This window comes from Dermacentor andersoni, chromosome 10, assembly GCF_023375885.2.
Source record: "Dermacentor andersoni chromosome 10, qqDerAnde1_hic_scaffold, whole genome shotgun sequence".
NCBI classification, from domain to species: domain Eukaryota; kingdom Metazoa; phylum Arthropoda; class Arachnida; order Ixodida; family Ixodidae; genus Dermacentor; species Dermacentor andersoni.
Window position 1 is genome coordinate 114,380,824 of NC_092823.1, and position 27,570 is coordinate 114,408,393.

General features: G+C 42.1%; 2 protein-coding genes across 3 annotated transcripts; one reads left to right on the forward strand and one right to left on the reverse strand.

The window, feature by feature from the left end:
- Positions 1-35: 35 nt before the first annotated feature.
- Positions 36-16,319, reverse strand: LOC126546122 (uncharacterized). 2 transcript variants are annotated; one of them, XM_050194216.3, is made up of 5 exons: positions 16,139-16,319; positions 10,607-10,791; positions 7,087-7,273; positions 2,053-2,194; positions 36-315 (listed from the first exon to the last, which is right to left on the reverse strand). In XM_050194216.3, exons 2-5 carry the CDS (start codon positions 10,770-10,772, stop codon positions 229-231), a joined length of 582 nt encoding a protein of 193 aa, XP_050050173.1. In that variant the 5' UTR covers positions 10,773-10,791; positions 16,139-16,319; the 3' UTR covers positions 36-228. The 2 variants fall into 2 exon arrangements, with proteins under 2 accessions (XP_050050173.1, XP_054933806.1); XM_055077831.2 differs by having other exon boundaries at positions 10,607-10,801; positions 16,139-16,317.
- A 799-nt stretch (positions 16,320-17,118) lies between these two features.
- On the forward strand, positions 17,119-22,269 carry LOC126546123 (uncharacterized). Its single transcript, XM_050194217.2, has 4 exons — positions 17,119-17,350; positions 19,748-19,925; positions 20,853-20,985; positions 22,071-22,269. The coding sequence occupies exons 1-4, from the start codon at positions 17,257-17,259 to the stop codon at positions 22,182-22,184; spliced, it is 519 nt and encodes a 172-aa protein (XP_050050174.1). The 5' UTR covers positions 17,119-17,256; the 3' UTR covers positions 22,185-22,269.
- Positions 22,270-27,570: the final 5,301 nt, after the last annotated feature.

The window sequence follows — 27,570 nt, forward strand, 5'->3', positions numbered from 1 at the left end:
AGATATATCGAGCAGGCTGATCCATATACACAGTGTAAACCCAAAAGTGCACATTCCAATAGAGACTATTGGAGAAATGCATTTTTTATTTTACAGATGATGTTCGAGCTTAGCGAAGACAGGTGCTGCGTTACGCATTCAGAGGAGGTTCGCAAGAAGGAGTTCTGGTTGAGTTTTTTTTTTTTTTTTGCGCGGACTCTTAGAGTACCGCAGGCATAATTCTCGAAGCTACACCTTGAGTGCAACATCGAACTCTTGACAACCGACCAGGTTGCCTCCATCCATCATTTCTCCTCGCAAATGGAGACGGCCGTCCTAAAAGAATGGCAAGAGAGAAACAAAAACATAGAAAGGGCTGCTTATGTCGTTCTTAAAGAAACTGTACGGAACAAATGGCACTAGTGCCGGTCACTTTTAAAGGAACCACTGTTGGTGTGACCACTGCACAAGTTTGTCACCAGATACTCTAGTGTTTTGATGAAAATCGAAACTACAATTTTGTTATGTTCTATGAGAAAACGCATCACTCATTCAGTCTTAGGAAGCAAGACAAGCGTGTACGCATTCCATAGCTAATGCGTATATGCGTGTTCAAGTAGCGAATTCGACAACTGCTGAGTTATCCTTGGCTGGGATTTCGGTATTCTAATACATGTCTAATTCTACTGTCCCTAGGGTCCTTCCAGAATGTCACATAAACCTCTCATAGCTAGCAATACTGGCATGTTGGTGCTGGTGCTTTATAAAAAATGTGTTCATGTATCTACACGTTGCTAGGTTCAGCGAGAGAGCGGTTGAAAAATCTACACCAACAAAAAGAAATATTACGATAGCTGGCTCGCCTCTACACTTTATTAAAGAATAAAGCGTAGAAGTGGTGTCAGGAAAAGAAGAAACAAAATTTAACACTTCTGCCTGTCTATTTTATGCCTTCGAATGCTTAGTTAATCATGTCGCCATGATTGTAAACAATACCCTTACCCCTGTCCATACTATGTTTCCAAGCATATTTTCTGATAAATTTTATATGCGAGTCGACATCTAGTAGTGTCTTTTTGTTTTTCTGGCTTCGTCCTTCGTTTATTCGTTTGGGTTTTGTTCTGAACCCATCAACATGAATGCTTACCTAATCCTCCACGCTATCCTTCTTCGATCATGCGCATAACTTGACTAACTTTTTCGTGGGGAGGAAATCGCCAGATAAACTATTTAGCCCATCCGTAGTATCCTTCGAAGTTTGGAAGGAATGTACTCCTACTGGGTGAGGTATGAGAGCATTTGGTAAACGTCCCAGACACTAACTTAATCTGGACACAAAAGAGGGACACAGAATCACTTCAGAAACAATCATATCAAGCCAATAAACAAAATCCAAGAAAAGCAAAGCAAATCTCATGCTTTTCGTAATCTTATTGTCTGTTCGTTTCATATGATCATAACTGCCAAATCTTTGGCCCCTCGGATCCCATTCTTCTTGTTAATCAGTCCAGAATGACACACTTCTTGTCTTTCGAAATCTCGTTTTCGTTATTATCATGGTAAGAAGTTTCATGGTAAGAAGCTTAAAAATTAAGGCCATATTTAATTTTTTTTCAAAATTCCGCGGTGGAATGCTACCGCCGGTACGTGAGTGTGACGTCGTGAATCTACTTCCCAGCGACAGCTCCCTTTGGGTATCAGAAACTGATCTGGAAGGCTATGTTTTTGCTAACTGCATTCGCCAGAATGAATCTGAGAGCCGGAGAGACGACATAGACGCCATGTTTGGGACGTGACCTATAGGCGTGAGCTTTCGAGCGCCGGCAAGCGTTGTGTAGTTTGGCCTTATAGGTGGTATCCAAAACAGAGCGTCTAGGGTGTGATGGCTCCCATATGGCTTCCGGCGCAGGCAGCCAACAAAACCATAGCCTCTGAGATCAGTTTTCTTTTGTTGTTGTCTGATGAGAGAAGTCGCTGAGGCGCGAATTTGGACACCACCTATTGTAGATGCGTGATGCACTGATACCATCTTATTTTTCTCGTAACTGCCCATTTAGGCATTTGGCTGCTTACCCCAATCGCCACTTTTGCAATCTCTGGTATGAAGTAGGAGACTGTTTTCTTGTACTCCTTCGCCTCGATTGGGCATTTGTTGTCCCAGACACCGCCCAGAAATTTCTCCATTGACGATTCGCCGTTGCACATCTTGTACGTACTGCCACCGAAAAAAAAAAAAAAGAAAAGAAAGAGTATAAGGGACGAGCTTAAATGGAAGTCAACGTCCACATGTTCCCTGCGTGCTTGCTTAATAACCGTTACTTGCGGCTTTCTGTCGGCTTTCGGCAATGTTGATTTGTTGGCCGTTACCACGAAAGATCCGGTTGAGCGCAACTAACTTGACACTTAATGTGCAATAATGTGGCGCTTAATTCTTTCTTAACATACATTGCGCCGACGTTTAGAAGGCCGAATAGAACTCGAAAACGATTTTCATTCCTTCGTGAAATTATATATTTGGTTGTCTGAATCGTTGCACGCGATGAGGGTGGACGTTGAGTAATGTGAGCGCGTGCTATCTGAACTGCCTCACTTGTTTTGAAGTTTACTTGAATTTGAGCTAAGCTAGTCTGGTATTTGGCAGCACTGGGCCAGCGTTCCTTGTTGTTATAGTTTCGCACACAGCGTTGCATTTATTGGATGAACACTATAGGGAAGTATTACAATTGAGCCGCCTCTCGCTAGGAGACAAGATATTTTTTTATCATCAAACTCATCATCGCTATCATCACCATCATCAATGTTCTCTTCATGCTGTTCATAGTCATTTTATTGGCTTCGTTGGAAGAGAGATGTCTGCAAGACACTATGGGCAACTGGAACTGCGATTGCTTTGAGCAAGCCAAACAACCTCCAGTACTTCATTGAACACTGACAAGCCCGCCAAAGGGCAACACACCAGAACCGAGTACCGAAATAGTTATTTGGCTCAATAAATTCATATAAAAGGACAATCCCCCTCCTTCCCACCCGCATATCATATTTTCAATCCACCTGCGTTACCCGCGTTTCAATTTTTTCCGTGCGTTCTATCTCGTCCTACCGACCGAAGTGATGCAATCTCGGCAATCTGCAATTTGCTCAATTGCTCTCCGTTCAAACATATTAACTTTAATATCATTTTCTGGTAATAAGCATTAGCCACTTTGGCATCAAGCATGCCCCTTTTCTTTCCAGTCCTTGTTGCGCTGTCGTCATTGACCCATTTTGTCCCGTCACAGGGCCACCCACCCCGTCTGGAATAAGAAACGAAAATTTGAATACATCTCTCGCGGTACGGTCCTCCTTTTTCGTTACGCAACTGACACCCAAACATTACAATATGTACACCGATGTTTCGCACAATGCTCAGTATGATGGAAGCACCCACATCTTTTCGTGCTAGCAACTGCTGTGTCGAGTTACTTGAAGCAGAAGCGTGGAGGCTTTGGGATCGCCTTGGAACGCGCCAGAGTTCGCTGCCCTGTATGAGCCAGCCGCTGTTCAAACAGGCTATCACCGCCGGTCCGTATAGACCGCGTTGAGCGCCGCGTTTGTTTACAAAACTTTCCCCATGCCGTGTCGCGTGGGCGAAAGAAGACACTTGGCTTCAAGTGTATCTCTTTTCCAACACAAATGGTGTCTACATCTCCAAACAGAGGACAGGGTGACGGTGTTGCGTTTCCCTGTGGTGTTCGTTTCAAAACGAGCTGTTTTACGTGCCACGGGTTGGACTCAGCGACTGCTGCTATTCCGCTCGGCCTAGTCACTGGCAGCAAATGTGAGGTTTAAGACTAAAGGAAGCCGAGCTGCTTGAGAAAAAACAACAACAACAACAACAACAACAACAAATACGAGAGAAAAACAATATGTCGTATGGTAACACGCGGATTTCTTATATGGCATACCAAATGTTAACTTCGGAATATTTGATATGGAATTACGGGACATACGGCATTTTTTACATGTTTGTGGCAGCTTTTGGAGAGTTCTAGCTCATACTTGGCTTGGGTACAATATAAGTTAAAGTGTTTTCCTGGGAAGCCCAAGAAACGTAAATAAAGAGGAGTTATAACACGCAGTCACTGTAACCAAGCGACTAACTAGCTCTTGCGTTGTTAGTGAAGTGCACTTTTAACTTTCATTTTTTTTTTGCAATTCCTACATGCGCACAGCCTTAGTGGAGGTGGTTCAAGTGCTGTCCGCTGCAATTTGTGTGTGCTTAATGTTATGATTCCGAAGTTGACTTTTAAGGCCTCGGAAGAACCGAAAATTGGGAACACCATTACAACACCATTTGAACTTTCACAGATGATCACATTTGCACCAATGTTTCTGGAAATTCAGCATTCTCTCTCTATAAAAAAAAAATACGTGAGTTAAGCGCGGCTGACATCGAAGAAAGACAAGGTGCCCTTGTGTTCATTAGTGTACCATGTAGTTTGTTTTTACATTGCACAACCTTCGGGATTGACCCACACTTTAAGGCTCTGCTATTTCCGTCATCGCCACATATTTTTCGTTGCGCAAATTCCAGAGCGCAGTTTAAGTTCACAAAAAAAGACAGATTTTAAGTTTTATCTCGGTCTTTTAGCGCTAGCTACGCACAATTGGTGCTCCGCACGTAACTGTACGCTTATCTGGTGGCGTCGTTTTCTTTCCAAGCATCATTCTGTCGCTTTTTTTTTTTCGTTGTTCGACGTGCATTATAAGGCCTCAAATTGTCTATTTTGATGACACGAAAGTGTGTGGATACCCAGATCCCATAATCCCATATCTACTTGAAGTGTCCCGAGAAGACGATGTCTTTAAAAAAATGCAGATTCTACGCACATGTTGGAATCTATCTGAAAACTTTCGTCAGTCGGTTGATCAAACACTCTGAAGCTATTAGTTTTCGCACCGATAATGCGCCTGCACCGCAGATCGACAAGACTCGGAAACTTCCCTAACACGTGCCCCACGTGACATACGGGAGCGCGAATTACACTGCCTCCGGGATCGGCCCAGTTTTCATTACACCAGTCACTGGGTCCAGCCCAGTTTACTATCGCACTCTCTCCAGGACCGGCACACCTTACTCGCCGAGAAACCGACTGAGCAGGCTTGCGAAAAAAACCTCGGAGATGAAGGCCTAGAAATCTTCGCTTTAATACAAGAAGGACTTTTCGTTTTCTTTATTTAGCCATTCCCATGCTTTGCCCGAAAGCGTTGCGGCAGGGAGGTTACAAGCTTGAAAAAAATAAATAAGGAATCATGCTCATTTGCACTGCATACTTGCTCAACTGACTGTCGATTTCACTGAGCTACAGTCCCCCCCCCCAAAATGAACATTGCCATACAGGTTTTCTTCCAGGCCTGGTACTACCTGATTTTACACATGTCATCAGTACGCGCAGAACTGCACTTTATGAAAATTAGGTAACTTTCGCTATAAGTTCCCGTTCCTTTAATTGAATATTTGATAAAATAACTTTCACCGTATCTTTTCTTGGTACTTGTTGCAGTAAGAAAACTTGTGTATCGTTTGTTGTTTCAAAGCGAACTTCCGCAGAAATCAGAGACGGCCACCGGCACATTTGCAGGCGTCGTAGAAACGTAGATATGTATATTCATATACCGATTTCTTATATGAATGCTACCCTGTGTGTCAGCTACTCGGTAAGGCAGCAGCCACACCCAGCAACAGCAGCAGCCACGTTCAGCGAAATGTGGCAGGTTTGGCAAGAAAAAAAAAGCTTCCATTTAAAATTCGTTCGACCCACAGAAGCACGAGGTTACCAAGAAAACCCGCACGGGTTTCTGACAAAGAGCATCATTCTACTGTCGGGTGGATCAGAATCGCCGAAACTTTGCCGAAACTTGCTGCATATTTTTTTATTTCTGCAGAACAGTCCCTGTCGTTTGCGCGCTTTATTCATCTTGTCTTCTTTGCATCTTTCACTCTACATTCAGCCTCTTCCTTCGGTAAAATAACGATCCGGATGTTTATCGGCGTTGCGTTCGTGCTCTTCCTCTGCGTACACGTACCAGTTGCATAACATCAAAAATCTTACACCGGGTGTTAGGTTTAGTGCGGGATATGTTCCGGGAAATCGCAGAAGCAGATGCTGTTCAGCAAAGCTGATTTGCTACGTAAAGGTATAAATAGAATAACATCTAAAGTGTCTCACCTCTTCCACACTGCACCCCTATCATAGAAGCATCGTATTAATAATATTGCATCCTTGTATACAACGGTACATTGTGTCGCCTAATAATCTACGTTTCACAGCCTGAGGTTGGAAGCAAATCTTCGACTAATATACTGCCTACGATTTTCGAAGTCCCGAGAGGTGGAATGTGTATTGCTGCAGCACAAATTTTTTAGAGCAGTTGACCTGTCTTACTCCTTCAACGTTGCTCAAAACATTTGCACAAAAGGATACAAATCCCTCTGCAATTTCTACAAAACCTTTGCGTGACTTAGGCCTTGAAATTGTGTAGGCCCTTCTGGGCTTCTCTAGCACCCCTATATTACGTTGCGTGTGTACATTTCCGAATAATTGCATCTTGCTTTTCTTTTTTTTTCATTGTCGTGTTCTCGGTTCTGCTAAGCTACCGGCAGCTTTATAAATAAAAACGCACATGGCGTGACGTTGTTTTTTTTTAATTCACCATAAAAACGTTTTTCTCCCTCGTGTTCTTTCCCTAATACGTGCATATCGTCTCTATGCATTTAAATTGTTCAAGTACCTACTCAGATCAGCACGTGTCGAACACTGTTTCCTGTAAGTTGCTTTTAATTCATGGGGCCGCTGCCCCACCTGGCTGCTCACTGTAGCAGCTTTCTGCAAAAAGAAGATGAAGCGATTGATTGTTATCGATTAGCCTCCATCCCTTCGTCGACATCAACATAGCTCCATCTCTCTCTTTGTTGTAGGCCTTTCTGGGGATCCGCGCCCACTGAAGTTGATACGGACAACAGTCACTAAGAACGTCGAGAACACCGTCAAAGAACGGTCGCGACAGGCATTCTCTCACCATCAGGAGGACGCGAGAACCTGCGATCGAGCGAAGGCGTTCACGTACCAGGAGCCCACGTTGAACACGCAGGGTAGTTTGATCTGATTCGAGGTGGTTATAGTCAAGGAGAGCTTGGGATCCGTCTTGAATGTCTTTTTAGCCACGACTGTCACGTCGACGCTGATGGTTTTGCCGACTTCCATGTCTCTCGCTACGGCGTTCGTAATTTCGATATCCTTTGCGTCCTGATGGTCTGTGAACGATGACATGAAATGACAAAAAATGTCTATAAGAAGCCTTACCTTTGGAGTCTCTCACACTGCCTGAGGCGGGCTGGCACGTAGATGGAAGTCCAAGAAATCAGTAGCGAAATACGCCACCAGAGAATAACTATGTGAAGAATAACGGGCCAGATGCAGGATCACTTTACGAAATACGCGAGCATTGGCTCGGGCTTTCGCCGATATATAATATAATAAACTCAAGTGACCAAGTCAGTTCGGCTTCCCCCCCCCCCCCCCCAAAAAAAAATAAAAGGTTCATACAGAAGTTAGAGCTTCGTCACTGACTATTCTTCCAGAATACAACAGAAATAGGCCTTTTAAATAAATAGGGTATAAGCTTACACCCTTGTCAAAACGTCTTCAATTTGAACACATGTCATCAAACAGTGCTCTTAAGACGCAGTGATCAAGTGCGTGAGCATGTTTAGTCGCCTTATCCGTTATGAAGTTTATTGATTCATCTACTAGTACAAGGACAGCTTACAGGCGAAATTGAAGAAAGACAAGGGATCTTCCAATTCTTCATCAGTTTAAATTTTACAGAAACGAAACCACATCTAAATTAACAGCAGCTGAAGATTCTCAGTTTTTTTCAGATTCTTAAGAAGCTTAATTCTCGATCGCATCTTAATGCCTCCGAAGTTATCTCCCATGATATAGAGAATAATGGCAAGCGATTATAAGCTCATTCACTAGCGATGGCCGTTAATAATTTTTTTTGAGCAATGTAGTCAGGACAACCACGTTAATATTGACTATGATCTCCCTCTACAAGAAAAAAAAAAAAACTAGGAAAAGGTCAATATTTGTTATGCCAGTTGTCTCTGCAGAAGCTTTGTTTTTATGTAGCAGCGGAATCAGAAACAGCAAATTAAGAGACGCCGATGGTATTCAAGTAGAACCCGAAAATTTGGACTCCACATTATATGCCCCATAATTACCGTACGCTTATAATATGATCTTAAGTTCAAGCGTCTTCTCTGAAGGCATGTAAGTGGCCCGAGTAATACTTATATTTAAGCGGGGTGATAAAAACAAGCTAAATAGTCATCGACCTGTTTCGATACAGTATATATTTTAAAGAGGTACGGAAAAATTTCTAGATATAAGGCTCATTTCATATCGTAATGACCTATTTGTTTTTTTTTCTTTTGTTCCGGTGTTTCTATGAATGGCACAAGGATTTTGTATTACTGCCCCTTGTGTAATTCTGTCTGGGGCCTCTAGGATCCCTAAATAAATAAATAAATAAATAAATAAATAAATAAATAAACCTGCTCCATAATTTTCAGCATGGCTTCAGGAAGCACGGATCCACAGAAACAACTCTCTGACACGGAAGGAAATTACTGTAAAAACATTCAGTAACAAAGAGCTAACCGCTGGAATTTATGTTGATTTTGCAAAGGTGGTTAATCGGAGTTCGGAGACTTCGGCACACAATATTGAAATCGCGTCTTTCACACAGAAAACAATTTGTAAATTTGTAATCGTCCTCAGCTCTGAGAGTATATATATCTATATGCGTGTATAATATTTCGATATGTATCTTTGTTTATAATTGTGCATTTTGGATTTATTGTACGCAGGATTGCTCTCAGGTTTTATGTTTTATTTTTATTATTGCATGTGTGCTCCATTGTTGTAATACCAAACGGGTCGGGTCACCTGTTAAGCTCCTGCTAGACAGAGCTTTTCGTGCCCGTTTCTCCTCTCATGATGATAAATTCGAAATTGAAATTTTGAAATGTATTCATATTTCTGACCTTGAACGATGGGGGTATGCACTTGGAAACTTAAGAGTGGATCTGCCTCGTATAAAACACCGTCTCCTGGCAACGAGCCGTTCATCTCCAGGGAGGGAAATTAAAGGCAACTTTTGAAGCGAAGATTAAGAACACGAAGTTATCGGTGAAGCCAATGACGAAGTTGAAGCCAATATGAAGGTGAGCCTCGGTTGCGAAGGCGGTGGCATGGTAATAAATTGCGAACCCGCTTGTACTACTTCTGGCCAGCAGCGAGGCAATCCTAAACTTGCCGCAGCATCTTATCCATTGCTGTGTCCTATGGGCAGTAGTGTTTTACTGCTGCGAAATAAATCACAGCAGTGATCTACTTCACAGCAGTGAAACACTGCTGTTGTGCGCAGTGGTGAAAGAATTTTAATGTCGGCGGATCGCACAAAGTATTTACGAGGCTAACAATCTGATTCCGTTACGTCTCATCCTGAAGCGTCTACAGAGACATTGCTGTCGGCATGTGTCTAAATCTCGAGTGTAAAACTGCATAAGCTGTGAAACATCGCTCCTCCTCCTTAATCCGAACCAAATTTTTCACTGGACTATAATATTTTTACTGGACTTTACTCCCCAAAGACACCGTATAAGATGCTGCAATGTGGTAACCTTCAGGCCTTTGGGATGGTCTAGTGGACACCAAAATATTCTTATGTCTGCGCTTGTGTCCTCATTGGTCATCGAAACCAGGCCACTGCGGCTCGCTACCGAATCCGCGACCCTGTGCAGAGCTGCAAAACTTCCTACCCTCTCAGTTACTTTAATAAGTGTTACAAATACAGTGGAAAGCGAAGGCTTTAATTTAGCTGAGATTCAAGCCGCTGTGCGATTAGGAACATCCAGGTGTATTTGAATATTGCGTAAACCCCCAAGGAATATGAAAGGAAAGACTCAAGTTGGCATTCAGAAGACTGTAGTAACTAAGTACGCATGTTTCGCTCAAAAAGTGTTGAATAAGTTTACATGTGAAATGGGAAAGCTAAGCGGTGCTCACTGTCATGTTCAATTGTAATTCACATATCACCAATAACCATAGTTTTTTCAAAAATTAGGAGTTCGCGCTTATATTGCTCGGGACCTTGCAAAATGCTCAGTTATCTTTTTTTTTCCGGCACAGGTATTACTGAATTTTCGGGTTACAGTATGTATTCCTGTTTACTCTGCGCGCTTGATGGTAGAAAGTTGTTCACGTATTGATGTGTCTCAGGTTGAATTTTCTTTTTTTGCTAGCACTCATCAGCTGTAAAGCCTTTTCCTCCTCAATATCAGCGCTAAAAAGGACCTCAAGAAAGTTGGTAAACGCAGCGTTGTGACGTGCATCCTCCTGTCTTTTACGTTGCGTCATTGTTTTCAACTTCTAGCTTTTCAAGACTCACTACCACGAGATCGGCACAATTAGGTCATCAGCATTTACCACTGACAAGGACCGTCACTACACATCAAGAACTCCTTCTCTGTCCTTTCAAAACAAAAGGAAGAAACGTCTTCTGCAAATTGAGAACTCACCTGGGCATGTCTTAAATTGGATTTTTTGTCCGTTGTCGCTGGACGCGAGGGTCACGGCAATGGCGAAGATCACTGCAGTCCTCAGACTCTGATCAAGATTTAGCTTGCCAAAATAGCTGGAAGACATCGCCGTGAACATGGCCCATGCAGCAACGGCTCCCACCATCTGACTAAGGGTCGAACCACTGCAGAATACTTATTGTGACAAAAAGGGAAAGAAAAAGAGTATTAACGCGTATATGGCTGCAAATATGTCCCATTTTGTGTGCGCGCACTCGGCTTGACGTGATACTTGGAACTCAAGCCTCGTTGCCGGTGGTTTAAGCTATTTCAGCATCAACCAGCCGCGTCCATATATAGCGATCGTTTGCACTGAACCCACCTCGGGTAGCCGCGCAACGAACGCGTTGGCATTCAGACAAAAAGATTCAAAGTCTGTAACTCATGTCTGTATTCGCTGCACGTGCGATGAATTTTCCGTAACATGCCGAATACAAGCCGCTACGTCTAAGTCCATAGGCTCGGCTCTGTAATCACTGAAGTGGTATCTGCTCTTTTTTTTTTGTTTAAGCATGTTTTCCCAGGAGAAAAAGAATCGACGAATCAACCGGATGCTTTCCGGCAACACCAGATGGCGTTACAATCCCGCTGTTCGCAGCAAACCATCACACATACACACACACTGACACACACACACACGCAGAAAAAGGAAAATGTGTATGCATATATGTGAGTAGTAGGGAACAGGAGGGTGTAGGCGGCTGTTTTCACCAGTATGTGACGAGCGGAACACTTTAAGAGATCTCTTCTGAGGGAGGCGAATGGGTCTGCTAAATACTTCTCGGTAAGGCGCGTATAGACTTGACAGAGCTTTCTTTTCCTTTTCTGCGTGAATTATTTGAAGAGCACTGGCGTGTGCATCAGCAGAGAAATGCCCATCATGCGTGTAACTCAACAGGAGCGAGCAGGAAACTATAGGTATAGCATTAAAAAAGAAGTCTGTTTGCCACTTTAGGGCACAGTAATTTTTTTTTACACGGGCAGCTTTAAGTCACAGCGTCACTCAGCGTCTATCAAATGGCAGTTCTGGAGGGAACTCTGTAGTGTCAAGATTTGCCTTACACGGTCGTCAATTTTTGGCTGCAGGATCGTTGATAAACTTGATGAACCTTGAAGGCAGGCTGGTTTAAAAAAATTCCGTTTCTCGTATGATGATGAGAACGTGACTGTAGCGCAGACTACGTCATATTATGTAGCGCTGCCATACGAACTGCATAGCCGCTACGGTAAAAAGGTCTCGCTGGCTGATTTTGCAAAAATGGGAGGAATACGTCGGCGCCGCAATAGAGAGCTTGCAGAAAAAGAGGAAGGATATTTGCTGCGTGTCATTCGTATTTGCAATCGTCATCCTGTATGCGCTGAACGATAAATTACGCATGATCACTGGCATAGCTTTCTCACTGTTTCCACTATTCTGAATGAAGCGTCAGTCCTTAGTTGACGATTCACCTGTGGGGACAAATCTGTTCCCGTTCCCTTAATTCAAGGGTAGCTTTAGTTGGGGGGCTCCTATCTAAATACACGGGCAAGAAGAAATCGTTTTTCTTGGCTACCACTCCACCAAATTTATTAAAATTAAAAATTAAATTATGGGGTTTTACGTGCCAAAACTACTTTCTGATTATGAGGCACGCCGTAGTGGAGGACTCCGGAAATTTCGACTACCTGGGGTTCTTTAACGTGCACCTAAGTCTAAGTACACGAGTGTTTTCGCATTTCACCCCCATCGAAATGCGGCCGCCGTGGCCGGGATTCGATCCCGCAACCTTGTGCTCAGCAGCCGAGCACCATAGCCACTGAGCAACCCCGGCGGGTAGTAAGTTTATCAAGATTGCTGCAGTTAAAAAAAAGAAAGAAAAAAGTTGGAATCTGGTAACTGTTGGTAGCTGAATTTTTATTTAGGCCGTCAATTATTTTAACAAGAAGTGTTGAAAATCGCAAATTTTGAGAAAACTAAGCTATCTCAAGCTTACCACTCTGTAAATAAGCAATAAAAAACGATATCACACTTCGTTCAATTGCATATAATGCTACATCTGAAGGAAACAATATTGATGTATCATGCATGGCTCTCAAATATACCACTAATTTGTGTACAAGGCTTTTACAAAACGCTTGTAAACAATGTAACAAATTATCGTAAGATATAAATTATATAACACGTTTGTCCGCTTTGCACGCTATAACAGATGCAGTTTACAGAACTGCGATATTTGTTTTTGGTGGAGACCTACCAATTTGTAAACTTCCTGCTTCTATATTTTTTCAGATGTACCGATTTTTAAGGCTCCTTTAGAAATTCCGGCGTCAAATAAAATTCTGATTACAACTAGAATTGAACTTTCTCTCTGAAATGCAACAAATTTCATAATATACGGCGTTTATCTCAGAAAAGCGTTTCTGCGTTTTACATGTATTTGAATAGGCGGCATTGGAGTTGGGCTTGAGGTAAAGCCTCCTCTTAGCGCCGGAACGAAGGCAGAGTGAATGCAAGCGAAGTTCCTATTACTGCAGTAGTCTGGGTTGTGAACTTCTATCAGAGTTCTCTACAGCCGTATTCGAGTCGAAGTTGGAAAAAGATATTGATAAGTGTAAGCGTTGTTCACGTTGTTTCAGTGAATTGGCTGTGGAATTCAGTAATACTATCATTTCGTCGCCCAAACCAGCTAGATAATCTCCTTTGGTAAGGAATATTGTAGACTCTCACGGCCATTAGTGGCCACGGCAAGAGTCTCTCCACCCTCCCGTCCCTCTCGTTCCTGCAGTGACTACGAGTGAATATTTAAGTACAATTACTATTGATATATGCCGGTGTGTCTTGCATGTACGAATTTCGTCCCGAGCGCGTGAAAAAAAAAAAGGTTTGTGTCGTACACATTGACATATTTGCGGCACTGAGTTCTGCTTATCAAACCACGCGAAAGTGCAAATGAAAGCATATAGATCTACTTTGCATGCGTTCAGTTCATCGCCGAAACGATTAATGTTGCACTTGCTGCCGAAGATTGGGAGAACCCGACTTTCGGAAAAAATTATCCTTGCCCCTTAGCACTCTTTCCATGCAAGGGATATTCATAAACACAGGAGCATGCAGTACGTTGAATTCCAGCCCCGCATTACCTCAAACGTTTGCTATAAAGTTGAATGCCGCTGATCGCACCCTATTTGTGAGCTTGAAAGTTTCGATTGCACTTTTTTTCAGGTTTACGTTGCTCGCTTTAATTACAGAAGAAAAAACAAAAAAATGGAACGATGTAAGCTTCACCACATCGGTGAAAGACGTTGGTGGAAAATAAGAAATAGCTATAAACGAAGACATTTTTTAAACGTCTGGAACACCGCACAGTGTCTCGTTTGCCGTAACTGTGGAATTACTGCTTTTCTTCGTCTTTATTACGGAGAAATATCTAAGAGGTAAAGTAATCACTCGTGAGTTCAAAAGTGCAAGAATAAGTTGCAACTTGGAAATGCTGCAGATGAAACATTCTTCAGAAGTGCAGAGCTATTAAGAGTTTGTTGGGGCCCAAGTAAGTTCGCCAGTTATATTTTCATTTTGTGTTTCCGACTTCGTTTCTTTCTTTGCTCTCATGATCGACTGTGTGACAGCATGGCTCAGTGATCGCAGAAAAAAGAAAATCCAGAAGGCGGCTCGTTAGGTTTGATTTCCCGCGTGATAGGTACTCGAAGAAGCCGGGAAGCTATAACCTTCAACGACACATTTATTTAGAAGTCTTCAAGGAACGGTATGTTTGTGAGTACAGCATCCTGATGCCGCTCCGGCGAAAAAAGCTGTCTTACGCACTGCTTCCTACGTTGATCCAAAGTTCATAGTTGTCGACGGGGTCCAGGAAGCACTCGGGAGCTTCTAAATGACTGGAGTATCACAAGAGGCGGTAATTCTTGGAACGTCACTGGTTAAAGAGCTAGCTACTGCAGATATCTACGATGGGCTTCCGAAACGAACAGGGCTCGTAAACTATACGCCAACAAGCCATCTGTAAGCAGGTGTGGCTGTGAACGCGAGGGCTCAAAAGCAAATGAAAAACCACCAAAGGGGAGTGTATCGTCGAACCTCTGTACATACGTTTAGATGCAAGATGCCTTTCGACACGTCTTTATAGCAAGGCAATCACGCCCTAACAAAGAACGCATGCGCATAGCACTGCCTTAAAATCTGAATTCCCTGATCAACAGTGGTGGAAGAAGGAATGTAGCTGGGAGACAACATTCCATTATTCACATATTCACATACTAACATAGTTTGACCACAATCGATCTCTTCAAGCCTCTATATTGCTGTGAAGTTGTATAGTTTGCTTGCCCTAAGCGCCATCAAGTGTCTATATTAAGATGCTGAAGGCCATTTATGAGCTAAGCTTTTATAGTATAAAACGCATTCCAAAATCAGCGCCCTGTAGAATTGATATGCGTGCTTAGGTGATGTTAGGCATCAGTACCACTTGAGACGTTTTGAGACATCGAGAAGCACTTCCTCAGGAATGACAAATGTGTAAACTCCTGCACAATATAGATGCGCTGTTAACCGTTGGGATTGAGTTTGAGAATAGGGTTATTGACTAACGTGGCAGGTGATGAATTACATAATCAGATAGGTGAAATAGAGAAGAAGCCGCTTCAGAGCAGTTGACTAGCCTCGTCACCCCAATGACGAAATAATTGGAAAAACATATTTCCTTGCTACCTCAATTTGCCCGTTTGTTTGCATTTATTTCATTTATAGACTTAGTATGGTTGGGTGACTGTAGCATACGTCTATTTGGGAGAAAAGGGTTAGTTTAAATTTCTAAGCCGTGTCTAGGTATAGCCGGCTTGACTGTAGCATGCGTACATTTAGTCTACAGTTAATAAAAAGTCAATAAACCGTGCATAAAGAACGTATATGTGAACTTTTGAAATGCCGGAAGCTAACCAGAACTGCAAATATAGTAAACCCAATTGCAAGTTCATCCTTGTGTGACGATTCTTGGTAAATCAACACGACCCTTTTTAGGGCCTGCATTCAGTTCTGCAAAGGCACAGCATGCTTTAACATAAGCCGGAAGTTATTCATTTAAAACTTGTGACTTATCTGATGAACGTCATGATGTAGCACGTTCGCCTCTTCAGATAATCTAGCTAAACTGACGAAATTGCATACGCTACATTGTAAAACATGTACAACCTGAAAAGCAAGACCCAATGCACCGGGGAATATGACTAATGTGACACTTTGTTTTCTGAGTTTGTATCTAGTTGACTAAAGAGCTCTATGTAAGAAAAAGAGAACTTGCGGATCTAATTTAACATGTCTTGGTTAGCATTTGTCAACAATGACTGCAAATACCCTGGGCTGCAAATCTTGTAAAAAACATATCTCGCTTTCTTGAGTACAAGGCGTGGAAATGACACCTTTTATGGAGAGAAAAAGAAACAGCAGCTTTGCACTAAATTGAAAAACGTATTTCTACGTACCGGAAATCCAATTCCCTTTCAGCGCATCAAGCACAAGTGCTATTTACTTCTAACTGCTCTACTGGCACATGGACTAAAATATAGACTCCAGTAAAGTGATCACAGTTGATGAACGTTAATCTTTTAGGCAGCAGTTTTTTCACATGAACACTAAAGTGTATTCATGTATGCTTCTAAGGAGAAAGCACTCTAATATATATTGTCTCAAGTACTTCTCATTTGCGTATTAGACACGTGATTCTGCGACGAGAATAAGGATAACGCACATCACGCGACTGACTGCGGATGGTCAAATATCCAGGGTGTCACTGGTGAATCATTACAATTGTTGTTTGTGTGACGTTCGATACGGTAGAAATGTTAGACTTCTGCGTCTGGACTTGTAGTTTCCTTCAGCTTAAATATTTAACATCGATGTACATCAAAAATGAGTCTTCTAACTGAACACCTGAATTCGCGCTAACATACAAGAACTCATACAAGGACCGGCGGTGGCATTGTAGAACCTGTCTTTGTTTCTACGGTGTCATAGATAAAACGCCGAGAAAACGAGAACTAGGTGAGTATGAAAATAAAAAATCGTCGAATTGTACCTGCAATCCGTCAAGTACGTCAAGCAAATTGTCTGTCGAGGTTCAATTTTTTTTCTGACGTCTGTCGGGCCCTCATAAGAAAGGACAGCTACTACAAATAAAAGCAGTAAGCTAGGAATCATTTGATTTATATGATGTACGCGTTGAAATTTTTGCAATAATAGTGCGATAATGCTCTTCGAACATTTAAGATCCCTTGATTACTTTACCAGAGTTGAAAAACCATCAGCAGAAGCAGAAAAAAAATTAAAACAATAGGTTCAGGAAGACAAAATCCAAACGAGCCGCCATCGTGGAACAGCTGGCCCAGAAGCTTCGCGTACGTCAGCTGCAATGTCTCGTCGAATCCTCACCGCAACCGCCACGAAACGGAAACAGTAGGTGCGAGGACGATCGCAGATAATTTCTTTAGGGCGAAACTATTGTTTTTCGGCCATAAGGGCGTTCGACAGCTGAGGTTTAAAGAGTTGCACTCTCGTTATTCGTGAAGTGGGGTGCGTGTCGTCTACCACCGTCGGGGTCATCATGATGTCGTTTGCGGTGTCCTCGGTGCTCCTAGGTTACCTGGTCACCGTTGCTCATGGCGCGGTACAATACCACCAGCTGATCAAATGCAGCCGTAAGTTGGAACTCCTTGAGGTGCTCGCGCTCAGTTTGCTTCTCCCACTCACACCAGCGAGACACCTGTCCTCTGCACTGATATATTAGCCGCCCTTCAGAATCATATCATCTCAAGGTTATAATGTTCTTAACATAAAAAAACGTACAAATAAGTACACAGCAGGAGGTCCGAGAGCTCCAAGCTGTAGGTGGACTTCTTACTAAATATCACGAAGCTGCTAAAAGAGAATTATAAGAGCAGTTAGCTTAGCTGCATTAGATATTAGACTTCGAAAATGAATACAGAAATACTTGGAGGATGCTTCAGCAACGCCTTTAATAGTGGAACGCGATATCATTCAATGATCCCTCCTTGCTTCTCACGCTTCCCGGCAACTGCAGCTTATGTAACCGTAATGCTTACCAGGAAGCGCTGGCTGCCAATGCTATGCACGAAGGCGAGCTTTCTAGTAGATACGCGGCCTCTAGCGTGGGCCAATCCCAGAGGTAGTACACAGCCACGCCAGTGAAATTACATCGTTTTACGGTTTGAGCTCAGTTATTGTTGCGCACTTTCAATACTAATGGCTGAAAAGGTTTAAGAGGAAAGGCATGCGCTGTTGTTTGTTTGTTGTTTTTTGTGGGATTTGTTTGTGGGTTGCCATTCTAAAAATTTTGAGGAATAATGTTGTCAAGAATGTAAGACCTGGTATGAGCAACTTTAGGGATAGAATGGTGTGGCAATATAACGCGCATATACCATATATTATATATCAAGGCGTGGTGTACATGTACCTAAATATATACGGCAATTTTCGCTCATGGGCAACTCCGCCGACATAGACACCGGATTTCCTGCGACACGGAGTCCTGGGCGCTATCGTCTCAATGGGCACGAAATAAAAAGTATAAAACAGAGCAATATTTTAACAAGATAGATGTGAAACTTAATATTTCAGGAAATAAGAAAACAATTCTTATTTGAGAAGAATCAAGCGATACGCACAATGTTTAATGTAAGAGGATGGAGCGTTCCAAAAAAAAAGAAAGAGTGGGGAATAACCTCGAAGAACGGAGAACTCCACATTCGATGCATTACAGCCTGGTTCGTTTCTGAGAAAGAGATTCGATATCTACGATGACATTTGGCAATCTACGATGACGATGGCAATCTTGCTCGTAAAGGGACTAGAAGCGAAATGAACTGTACCAACGCTTTAAGATATCATGCATTACATAGGGTACGCAGAAAAGATTGTACATATACAGCGTTAAAATTGAGCGTTCTGGGGGAAACAAATAGAAATTTCAGTTTTCTAAAATCATACATGGAGATGTCATCACATTCACGTTCGCTGCCAGTTTAAATAAGTGGTAAATTCTTGAGAATGTTGAATGATTCCTTCACCCGCACCGAACTTGTATTGAAAATAACCAGTATCAGTGCTGGGTCAAACGGATTGTTGCGTCCACATTTGGTGTTTATCAAGCTTTCAAGCTAGGTATACTGCCTTATCCCTTCAACTTCAATAGCAGTGCTTATAAAGCGCACAGTGGATCAATTAACCAACTCTTGCACAAGAACATAAAAGGATTTCAGTCTGGAATATACAATAGCGCATAGATATTCAATCCTTGCAGGGAAAGTGTAACCACTACATCATTCAAGTTGAACAAACAAAAACGATGATAATCAACATGCCTGCCTCTGAAACACTCAGCATGAGCGCAGCATTAAATTGTTGAGATAAATGAAGGCTGCAGGCGCAAACGTGATGATAATAACTATCAGTTCTATCACTGTTGTCCAGCAAAGTGTATCGAAGGAAAGATCATGCGCTAAATTGTTACACGAAATTTGATAAACAGTTTAGCCTTATGTAATTGCGCATGTTGGTGATAGCTATTTATTCATTTTTAGTACGCATAATTATTAGCTGGTAACAATGCAGGCCGCGGTGGCTGCAATTTGACGGGTGGAATGATAAAAAGCTTCTGCACCCAGCTTAGGGTACAGGTTCAAGAAGCCCGGATGTTCAAAAGTATTCTGAAACCCTGCATTGTGGCTTCTCTCATATCCACTGGGTTGGCATGTAAAAGCTCATCAATCAAGCAATTAGCTCAATGACTTGTAAATAAAGTTTGTCTATGGAAATATCGTGAAACTTTCAATACGATCTAAGTAGCAGATTTTTTTGATGGAACAGCGTACCCAAGACATCAGTTCATCGTAGAAATAACTGGATCCGCTGACAGACAGGTAAGAATTACGAACTCTAGATAGTTGCGAATGTGTCGAGATAACCCATGAATGGCAGATGGAAGAAAGAGAAGTTAATTTTTACGCGCTGTCCTTAATTTGCATGAGTCCTTCCTCTGTTCTTTATAAGTTTGATTCGCCTAAATACATTCGCAGAAAACTACAGTGCCGAGATCATGGGCTTGGTAACCAGGGACGCAATCATCGGCCACCAGATGATGGCCAAGATTAAGCTTCGTGTCTACGACACCATCCGTAAGGATCTCAAGCTGAGGGTGGCACTCTTCACTCCTCGAGGCACAGTCGTGCCGTGTATAGAACGCTTCGGCTCCTGGTAAGAAAAAACAAGAAACCTTGGCTCACGTTAAGGCACAATGGCTTCTGCCGTTACAAATTGCATCGGCCACGAAAAAAAGTTATGAAAGGGGAGTGGGTAGTAGGAGGAGGCGGTTAGCACCTTGAACAATTGAAAGCTGCGTTGAAGAAGTCTACGCTGCCTTGATACGCGCGCCTTGCCTCCTGCAGTGCGTGGCAGTTCGCTCGCATCAAAGCACCCTATCGATGATGGTGGTGATCATGATTTACTAGCGTCCCCCGTTGAAACGAGTTGGTGACAAACAGTCCCCTATCCTGCTTGAGCTAATGAAGTGCGATCTACACACATTTCATTCTGGCATTTTTGTCTACGTCTCTTTAGTATTCTTTCTCCTGCTCAAAAACTCTCTATCTACCTTGTGCCGCTACCTAGGCATGTAACGGATCCGGTCGTATCAGTCTCTTCCCCAGTTTTTTTTCCACCAATGCTCTAAGCGTTTCTTGCTTATCTCGACTACCTGCTGAACTGCTGATCGAACTCTAGCACTTCCAGCCATCTGGCGGAGGCCGTGGCAGTAAAGCTAGATGGCAGTCGGCGGCGGCACGGCAGAGAGTGACAGCGACAAAGAGACCGGTATCTCAACCCGTGTGAGGCTAGTTAGACGCGTTTTTATATTATACTCTCAGTTTCTTACTATTGCTAAGTATTCTGGCGATGACGAGGTATCATTTAACACTATTGTCATGTTCATACGAAGTCTACAACTTATCTGTGTGACCGTTTCTTTCTAGAAGCTGTCACAAGATACCCAGATCCGTCTGACGTCGGCTAAGAAGATCTTGTCTTAAAAAAAAAACAGAACACTCACACCAAATGCAAACAGAACGCTGCAGGTATATAAAGAGCTTCATCTTCCAACACCTTATGCCCGGCTTTTTTTTTCAGCGTGTATGACGTTTGTGAAAACGTGCCGGACCACAAGGTGACAATGTGGACGACGAAGTGTCCCGTCCCGCCCGGAACCTACTGGCGCAACTTTGTCTTCCGAGTTTCACCTAAACTGGAAAAGCATATCGGCGTAAGTGTTGTGTGCGGCTGTTCGTGCTACCGTCTCCGTGATACGTTAAGTACGCGGCCACTGGCTTTATTAGGGTACTGTTCGCTGTTTAGCCATCGTTGCTCTTGAAAGTCCACAGACCCTAAACAAGAAATGAAGCAAGTTTAGTCAATTCATGACCATTATGAGGCTTCCTGACTACACACAAGCATCCTAATATGTGCAAGTACCGTCTTCCTGCATTTGTCGAAATCGGTTTATAGACGGAAATATAATAATTCCTTCTTCTGCGAACGAAAGGGCAGTCTTAGAAACAAATTCAACGGGACAAAAAATGTCCTGTCTCAAATTTTATCGCCATGTCGCGTCTCTTGCTGTCATTTCACGGGCTCAGCCTTTCGCCCACAGAAATTCTGCTCCGTTAGCCCGGCTGAAGTTGGGGGTCTCACCGTGGCGACATTCTGATGAGGTTTTAAAATTAATTCGAAGGTTTCAAAAAAGCGTTGCCATGTTATTAAACATATGAATGTTACTAAAATGCAATTAACTTTACCACGAACTCTATTTGCAAATTGTCTTCTAAGGAAGGCAACGAAATCAAGAAAAGCACAAACAATAATAATTCTCACTTTTATTTAAATCAAATGTAGGCTAATTATGAACGAGTCTTAAGGGATTAAGGAACTAGGCCGCCGTAGCTCTTTTGGCAAAGCGTCGCACATGTCATGCTGAAGCTTTGGATAAAGCTACCTGTACTGGCCAGTCGACTTTTCGGTCAGCTCAACTTTCCTTCTATTTTATCACAAATATTAAGCTTATCAGAAAAAGATCAAATCCCCACTCATACTTATTCTACACTCCAAATAAACAAAACGAGCACCTCTTTCCCTGTGCTCTCTTTGGCTTCGTTGCCTTTTGGCATCGTTGTTTGGCAAGTTGTTTTTAATAACTTAGGTTCTGAATCCCCGTGATTCCTTTCCGTTCTCACTAGTAAACTATTTGACGCATGCCTCCATAAAAGCAATCACGGGCTCAGAAACTCCATTTGCGCGATGGTCGAAAGTTTTTCCTTCCTTTCTCCCCATTCCTCTTTCTTTTTTGCCCAGAATGGAAATCTCATCGCAGCTATGATGTTGGAGAGCAAAGGCACGAAGCTTTCATGCCAAGCCCTACACTTGAGGGTTTTCAAGACCAGGCCGACAACAGACATTTGGGATTAGAATGTCTCATCAGCGAAGAAACAGCGGCGCGTGGAGTTCTGTATTGTGAATTCAGAGGAATAAAGAGAATATATTCGGATGGCAATGTTGAGCGTGAAAAGTAAATGATGCCCACCTGTGCATGCAAAGAGCAGCATGCTACACTAAGACATGCTTACATTGAATGCGTATTAAGAAAAAAATATTTAACGTGGCAGTAATCAATTTTATTAAAACTATTTTAGTGCGCAGCAAGCTCAAAGGTTAGATTTGCGCACGAATGAAGGTGTTGCCTGTCGCTTACTCAGGCTTTTCGTTGCCACTGAACGACACTCACGAATGTGCATCCATAAGTGCACGAATGCACATTTCTTCTGAGAAAAGTTTATTAAGGCAACGAACTCAAGGCAATATTGTGCAAAATGATTTTTGCACAAGGAAAATTGAAACGCTGCTATTGTTGAGTGGAGGAACACTCAAGGAGTCCTTCACATTATGATTTCCTATTTCAAGTAATCACTGAGCATTGTAATGCTCGAATTGCGAAAGACGAAATTAGTTCGATTGTCATAACGTTATCAATTTATTATGGCGAATCAATAACACCAGACAGTTTCGAATTAAATAGGTTGTCTTGGCATTTTGACAAAATCGGAGCTAGTACGGTGCACTCATTAAGGAAAATGGCAGCTGTGGGGCCTATTTTCGCAAGGCCTTCCCATTTTATTCGATATAGACAAACAGGCAAGTGCCAAGGTATCTGGAAATTACAGACGAAGCGTGGTTATACGGTGCCTCGTGACACAAACACATGAAGACAAATCAAGCCACCACAATCACTTTTATAGAATATTTAGTTAGGAATTACATCGACTGAAACTTATAGTGTGTGCTCCACTATCAGAAAGTAACTGCTTGACATTGGGACCTTGCAGAAACTCCTAGACATTCCTTTAACTACGGCATTTACTCTTAATTTCTTGTTTAATGGTACCCCATGGTGAAGTAATCATTGCCGCGGAAATAATTTCATCAGATCCTACACTTGTTCTCGCTTAGATGTCACATTTAGAAAGAAGGCAGCGAATTTCTTACTTTTAATTTTTTCTGTCTTCATGAAATGCACTCTTAAGTTCTGGGAGCAAATAGATGGGAATGACCACCTGGATGTGACTCGCGCATTTTATTCTGATACAGTTTTAGATATGTGATTAGGTTGTAAAAATAATTCTTATAAAAACGTAGGGTTAAGTTCGTGCTATATTTTCTCTGCGGCCTTTTCGAAGCAGTATAGCTAGAAGGAAACTCGCAGTTTTGCATTTTGGTTGTGATTAAAATGAAGAAAGAAAACAGTCTAAATTTTTACTACCAGCGAAGAAATAAGAGCTCGCGCATAAGTAAGCAAAATGAAGTTTAATTAAAAAGAACCAAGTGTAAGTAGTCAGTATAAGCAGGTATATTTGAACATGAAGTTCGAAGTATAACCAATAGCGTAACGCATCTTATTGCTCCACAAATACCACTATGCAGTTACCGGTTCTTCTAATGTCTGGAGGCATGCGGAAGATGGTAGTGGCATAGAGAAAAGAAAAGCTCTTTAAAAAACGGCTATTAATAGTAACTATTAACCTTTCTATTCGCATATGCTAACTATTAATAAAATTGAAGAGACATTTGCTTCGTAGCTGTGAAGGAGTTCGGACAGCCAACGTGCTTCATGCAACGAAGAATAACTTACGTTTGCACAAGACGTCATTTAGGTTTGCGCGACTAGTTGATTATAAAAGTGGGAAATATGAAGTGAAGAACAATAGATATAGAAATACAATTAGCAAAGTTAGTTATTAGAGGTAAATAAAATTGTACGTAAAATAATGGAAAGAACCTGCGGAACGGCAGCCGCAGTTGTAGAAGACACAATGTGTATGAATATGTTTCCGTGCATTGGTTATTCGTACGTGTGAAGGTATTGTCGACTAAGAAAAAACTAAGAAGAATTATCCAAACGTGGGAAAATAACTTACCAGATCTAATTGATTTAGACATTAGGCTTAAATTTAGGTTTTTTTCGTTTCATCATCGAGACTTAGTTGTCCAGTAAAGAACTGTGAACTCCTTTCTTGTAAAAAGAAATATTCAGTGCACAGACATGATCGAAATGACCGATCAGGTGGTGGTATTTTGATTGCAGTTTCTTACGGCATAAATGCCTACGGTGTCCCGATCCAGTCAGAGCTTGAATTTATTTGTACATGCATTACCTTAAACCATCACGATGTCATTGTTTGTGCATGTTATAGGCCTACACTTTCTGCCACCAGATTCTGAGTTGAACTTCACGATTGTCTGAACAAAGTTCTGTCTAGACACCCAAAAGCACCAATTTTTTTATGGGTGGTTTCAATTTTTCAGGTATTCAGTGGAATGATTCCAACCTCGTCGTAACTACTTATTCATCCGAGTGTTTAGCTTTCATTAACCTTTGTTCTACACTTGAGCTTTCTCAGCTCGTAGGTGAACCAACTGGCCTTGCCCCTTTATGTGCAAATGTGCTCGAGTTTGTGCTCACGAACTATCCCGATTCTATCTCCTCCCTCACCTTACTGCCACGTATAAGTGATCACCTTACAATCGACTTTGCTATGTCATCACGCTGATGCCGCCCTTCGAAGCAGTCAAAAATAATCCGTGATTAGGGAGAGCAGACTTTCAAGACTATAATGCTGCTTTGGAAAAGTCTGTTGTGTCCTTTCCGCAGTTATGGGAACGCACAGTGCATGAGAACTGGCGGTTACTTCAAACGGCAGTCAAAGCGCTCGTCAATAAATGTATTCCTCTGCAACGAATATTTAGCAAGAGACACGAGCCGGAATAAACGGAGTGGACAGGACAGACGCTCAACGACACTACATGATGCACCAACTGACCAGACAGTCTATGCTAGCAAGAGACGTTCACCCTGGGTCAACCTATCCTTAAGACGCCTATTAAATAAGAAAAATGCGCATGCTCCGTGCTGCAAGAAACTTAACACTGACAAAGCAAGGTTTGCTTTTCAATCTACCACTGCGGAGTATGACGTGCCCTCACCCGGGCCAAACACAGTTATTTTCACTCAACCCTTCCTTCTTTTTTTACTTGAACTCGGCGCAAGTTTTGGAACATTATGGGCATGCGTGAATACGATGAAATTCACTTGAAGAACGATCGAGAGTTTTTTGTCCCAAATAAACAGTGCTACATCCTACTCAACAACACATTTTCATCATGTTTTTCACATACTGCAACAATAACCTTTCCTATTATTTCTTCACCTGACTTCCTACAAATGGACCCTTTTCTTATCTACTGGGTAGGCATTTCTAAAGTAATTCAAGTTGCAAAAATTTCATCGTCAGCTAGTACCGATGGTATTAACTACAAGTGTCTGAAAAGCACGCAGACCTAGCTGTTCATCCATTATCTGTCGGATGTCTTTTCGCAGTGATTGCAGAGTACCACGTTGCCGGACGACTGGAAGGGGGGAAAGGTGGTTCTGGTGCATAAATCTGGTGACGTTCGGCCCCCCCAACTAGAGACGCATTTCATTAACGTCAGTTCCATGCAAGTTGTTTGAACGCATAATAAACCCTAGTCTAATATCGCACCTCAAATCGAACTGTTTCTCCACACCTAATCAGCATGGTTTTCGCAAATACCACTCATTCGAAACTCAACTGCTTGCTTTTAGTAATGATTTGTTTTCCATTTTGGATTGTTCAACATTTATGGATTGCATTTTTTTAGATATTGCGAAAACATTTCATACTGTGATATCAACTGCTACCTTTCAAGCTTAGTAAACTAAATCTTGATAGTAATCTAATGAGGGGGATGGAGTGCTTTTTGCAGGGCCGCGCCCAGTACGTTACAATTATTGACTTGGACTCACCTGAATGCCGCGTAACATCCGGAGTTACCCAAGGCTCCGTACTAGGTCCTCCGCTTTTTTCTAAGTTATATTAAAGCCCTTCCTGATTCCACTGACTCATAAACTAAGTTCTACGCTGGTGACTTTGTATTACATAGACAAATATCTAAACCTCCTGATGCAGTCTCTCTTCAGTCTCATCTGGATAACATCTCCACTTGGTGTCACATCTGGTCTACGGAACTAAATATTGGTGAGCGCAAAGCAATGAGAACAACGCCGACGCCTAACCAGTCTTCATGCACCTACTTCCTTAATAACTCTCCTTTAACTTCTGTCTCTGATTATAAGTATCTTGGCGTATACGTTACCACGAACCAATCGTGGAAAACGCACGTTGAACATATCACTAATAATGCTAACCGAACACTTGGTTTCTTTTGTCGCAGTTATTTCCTGGCTCCTGAGTTTCTAAAGCTACTTCTATATGAGGCTCTCGTGCACCCGAAAATAGAATATGCCTCTTCCATTTGGGATCCCCATACCAAATCACTCATGCAAGTTCTCGAATACATCAGAAATTGCTCTGTTTGTTTTATACTTTTTAATTATTATCGTTCAGCCAGCGTAACGCTTATGAAGGAAACATTAGATCTTCCTGACCTTCCTTCACGCCGTCGTAGTTCTCGTTTATGCCTCTTTCAGAAAATATGTTGGACCGATGAAACTCCAAAGCAATCAATATTTATTACTCCTACTTACTTTTAATCTCCAATGGACCACCGGTTCTAAGTTGGCGTGCCAAGCTGCAGGAATAATCACAGTACCCGAACCCTTCAAGTCGGCTGTATATAAATATCTTAGTTAATCTGCCGTCCACACGTGTATTCTTGTCCATTACCCACTCCTCTCTGTAACACCTAATGGCCCTGAGAGTAGATAAATGAAATTAAATGAATGAAATTCTAAAATGAAAGGGGATGTCCAGTCATTTAACACCAATAAAATATGGAAGCCATATGGTGTGACTTTGCCTTGTGCAACATTATTGTGCCATTTTTGCCGACTTAAAGTGCGTTCCATGCACATTAGCATGAATTGACACGGCGATGTACATCACCAGCACAATTTCTAAAGCGTTCTGTGGTTTTTCCGCTTTACAGAATTCAAAGCGTTCTACGACAGCTATGATGTACAGCGTGTTAAAAATTAAGCTTGAATTGGGGTGCCGATCGTACGTGAACCCTCAAGGAGTTTTCTGATAGTCTGACATTTGGGACGCATAAGTACGTTAACACTCTGCAAGAACTTATCTTTCTCTTGATCGTGCTTTAGAAAAGCCTTAACATTTCATGTCTGTCGAAGTTCTAGTTTTCTTGTGGTACAAGTACTTTTCTGAGTGAAATACCTGGCTGCAATTAATTTGTTTTGTCCAATAAGTTCCACAAGCTATTTACCCAGCTTCTTCAGGAAGAAGGACTGCATGTGTTTTTTAAA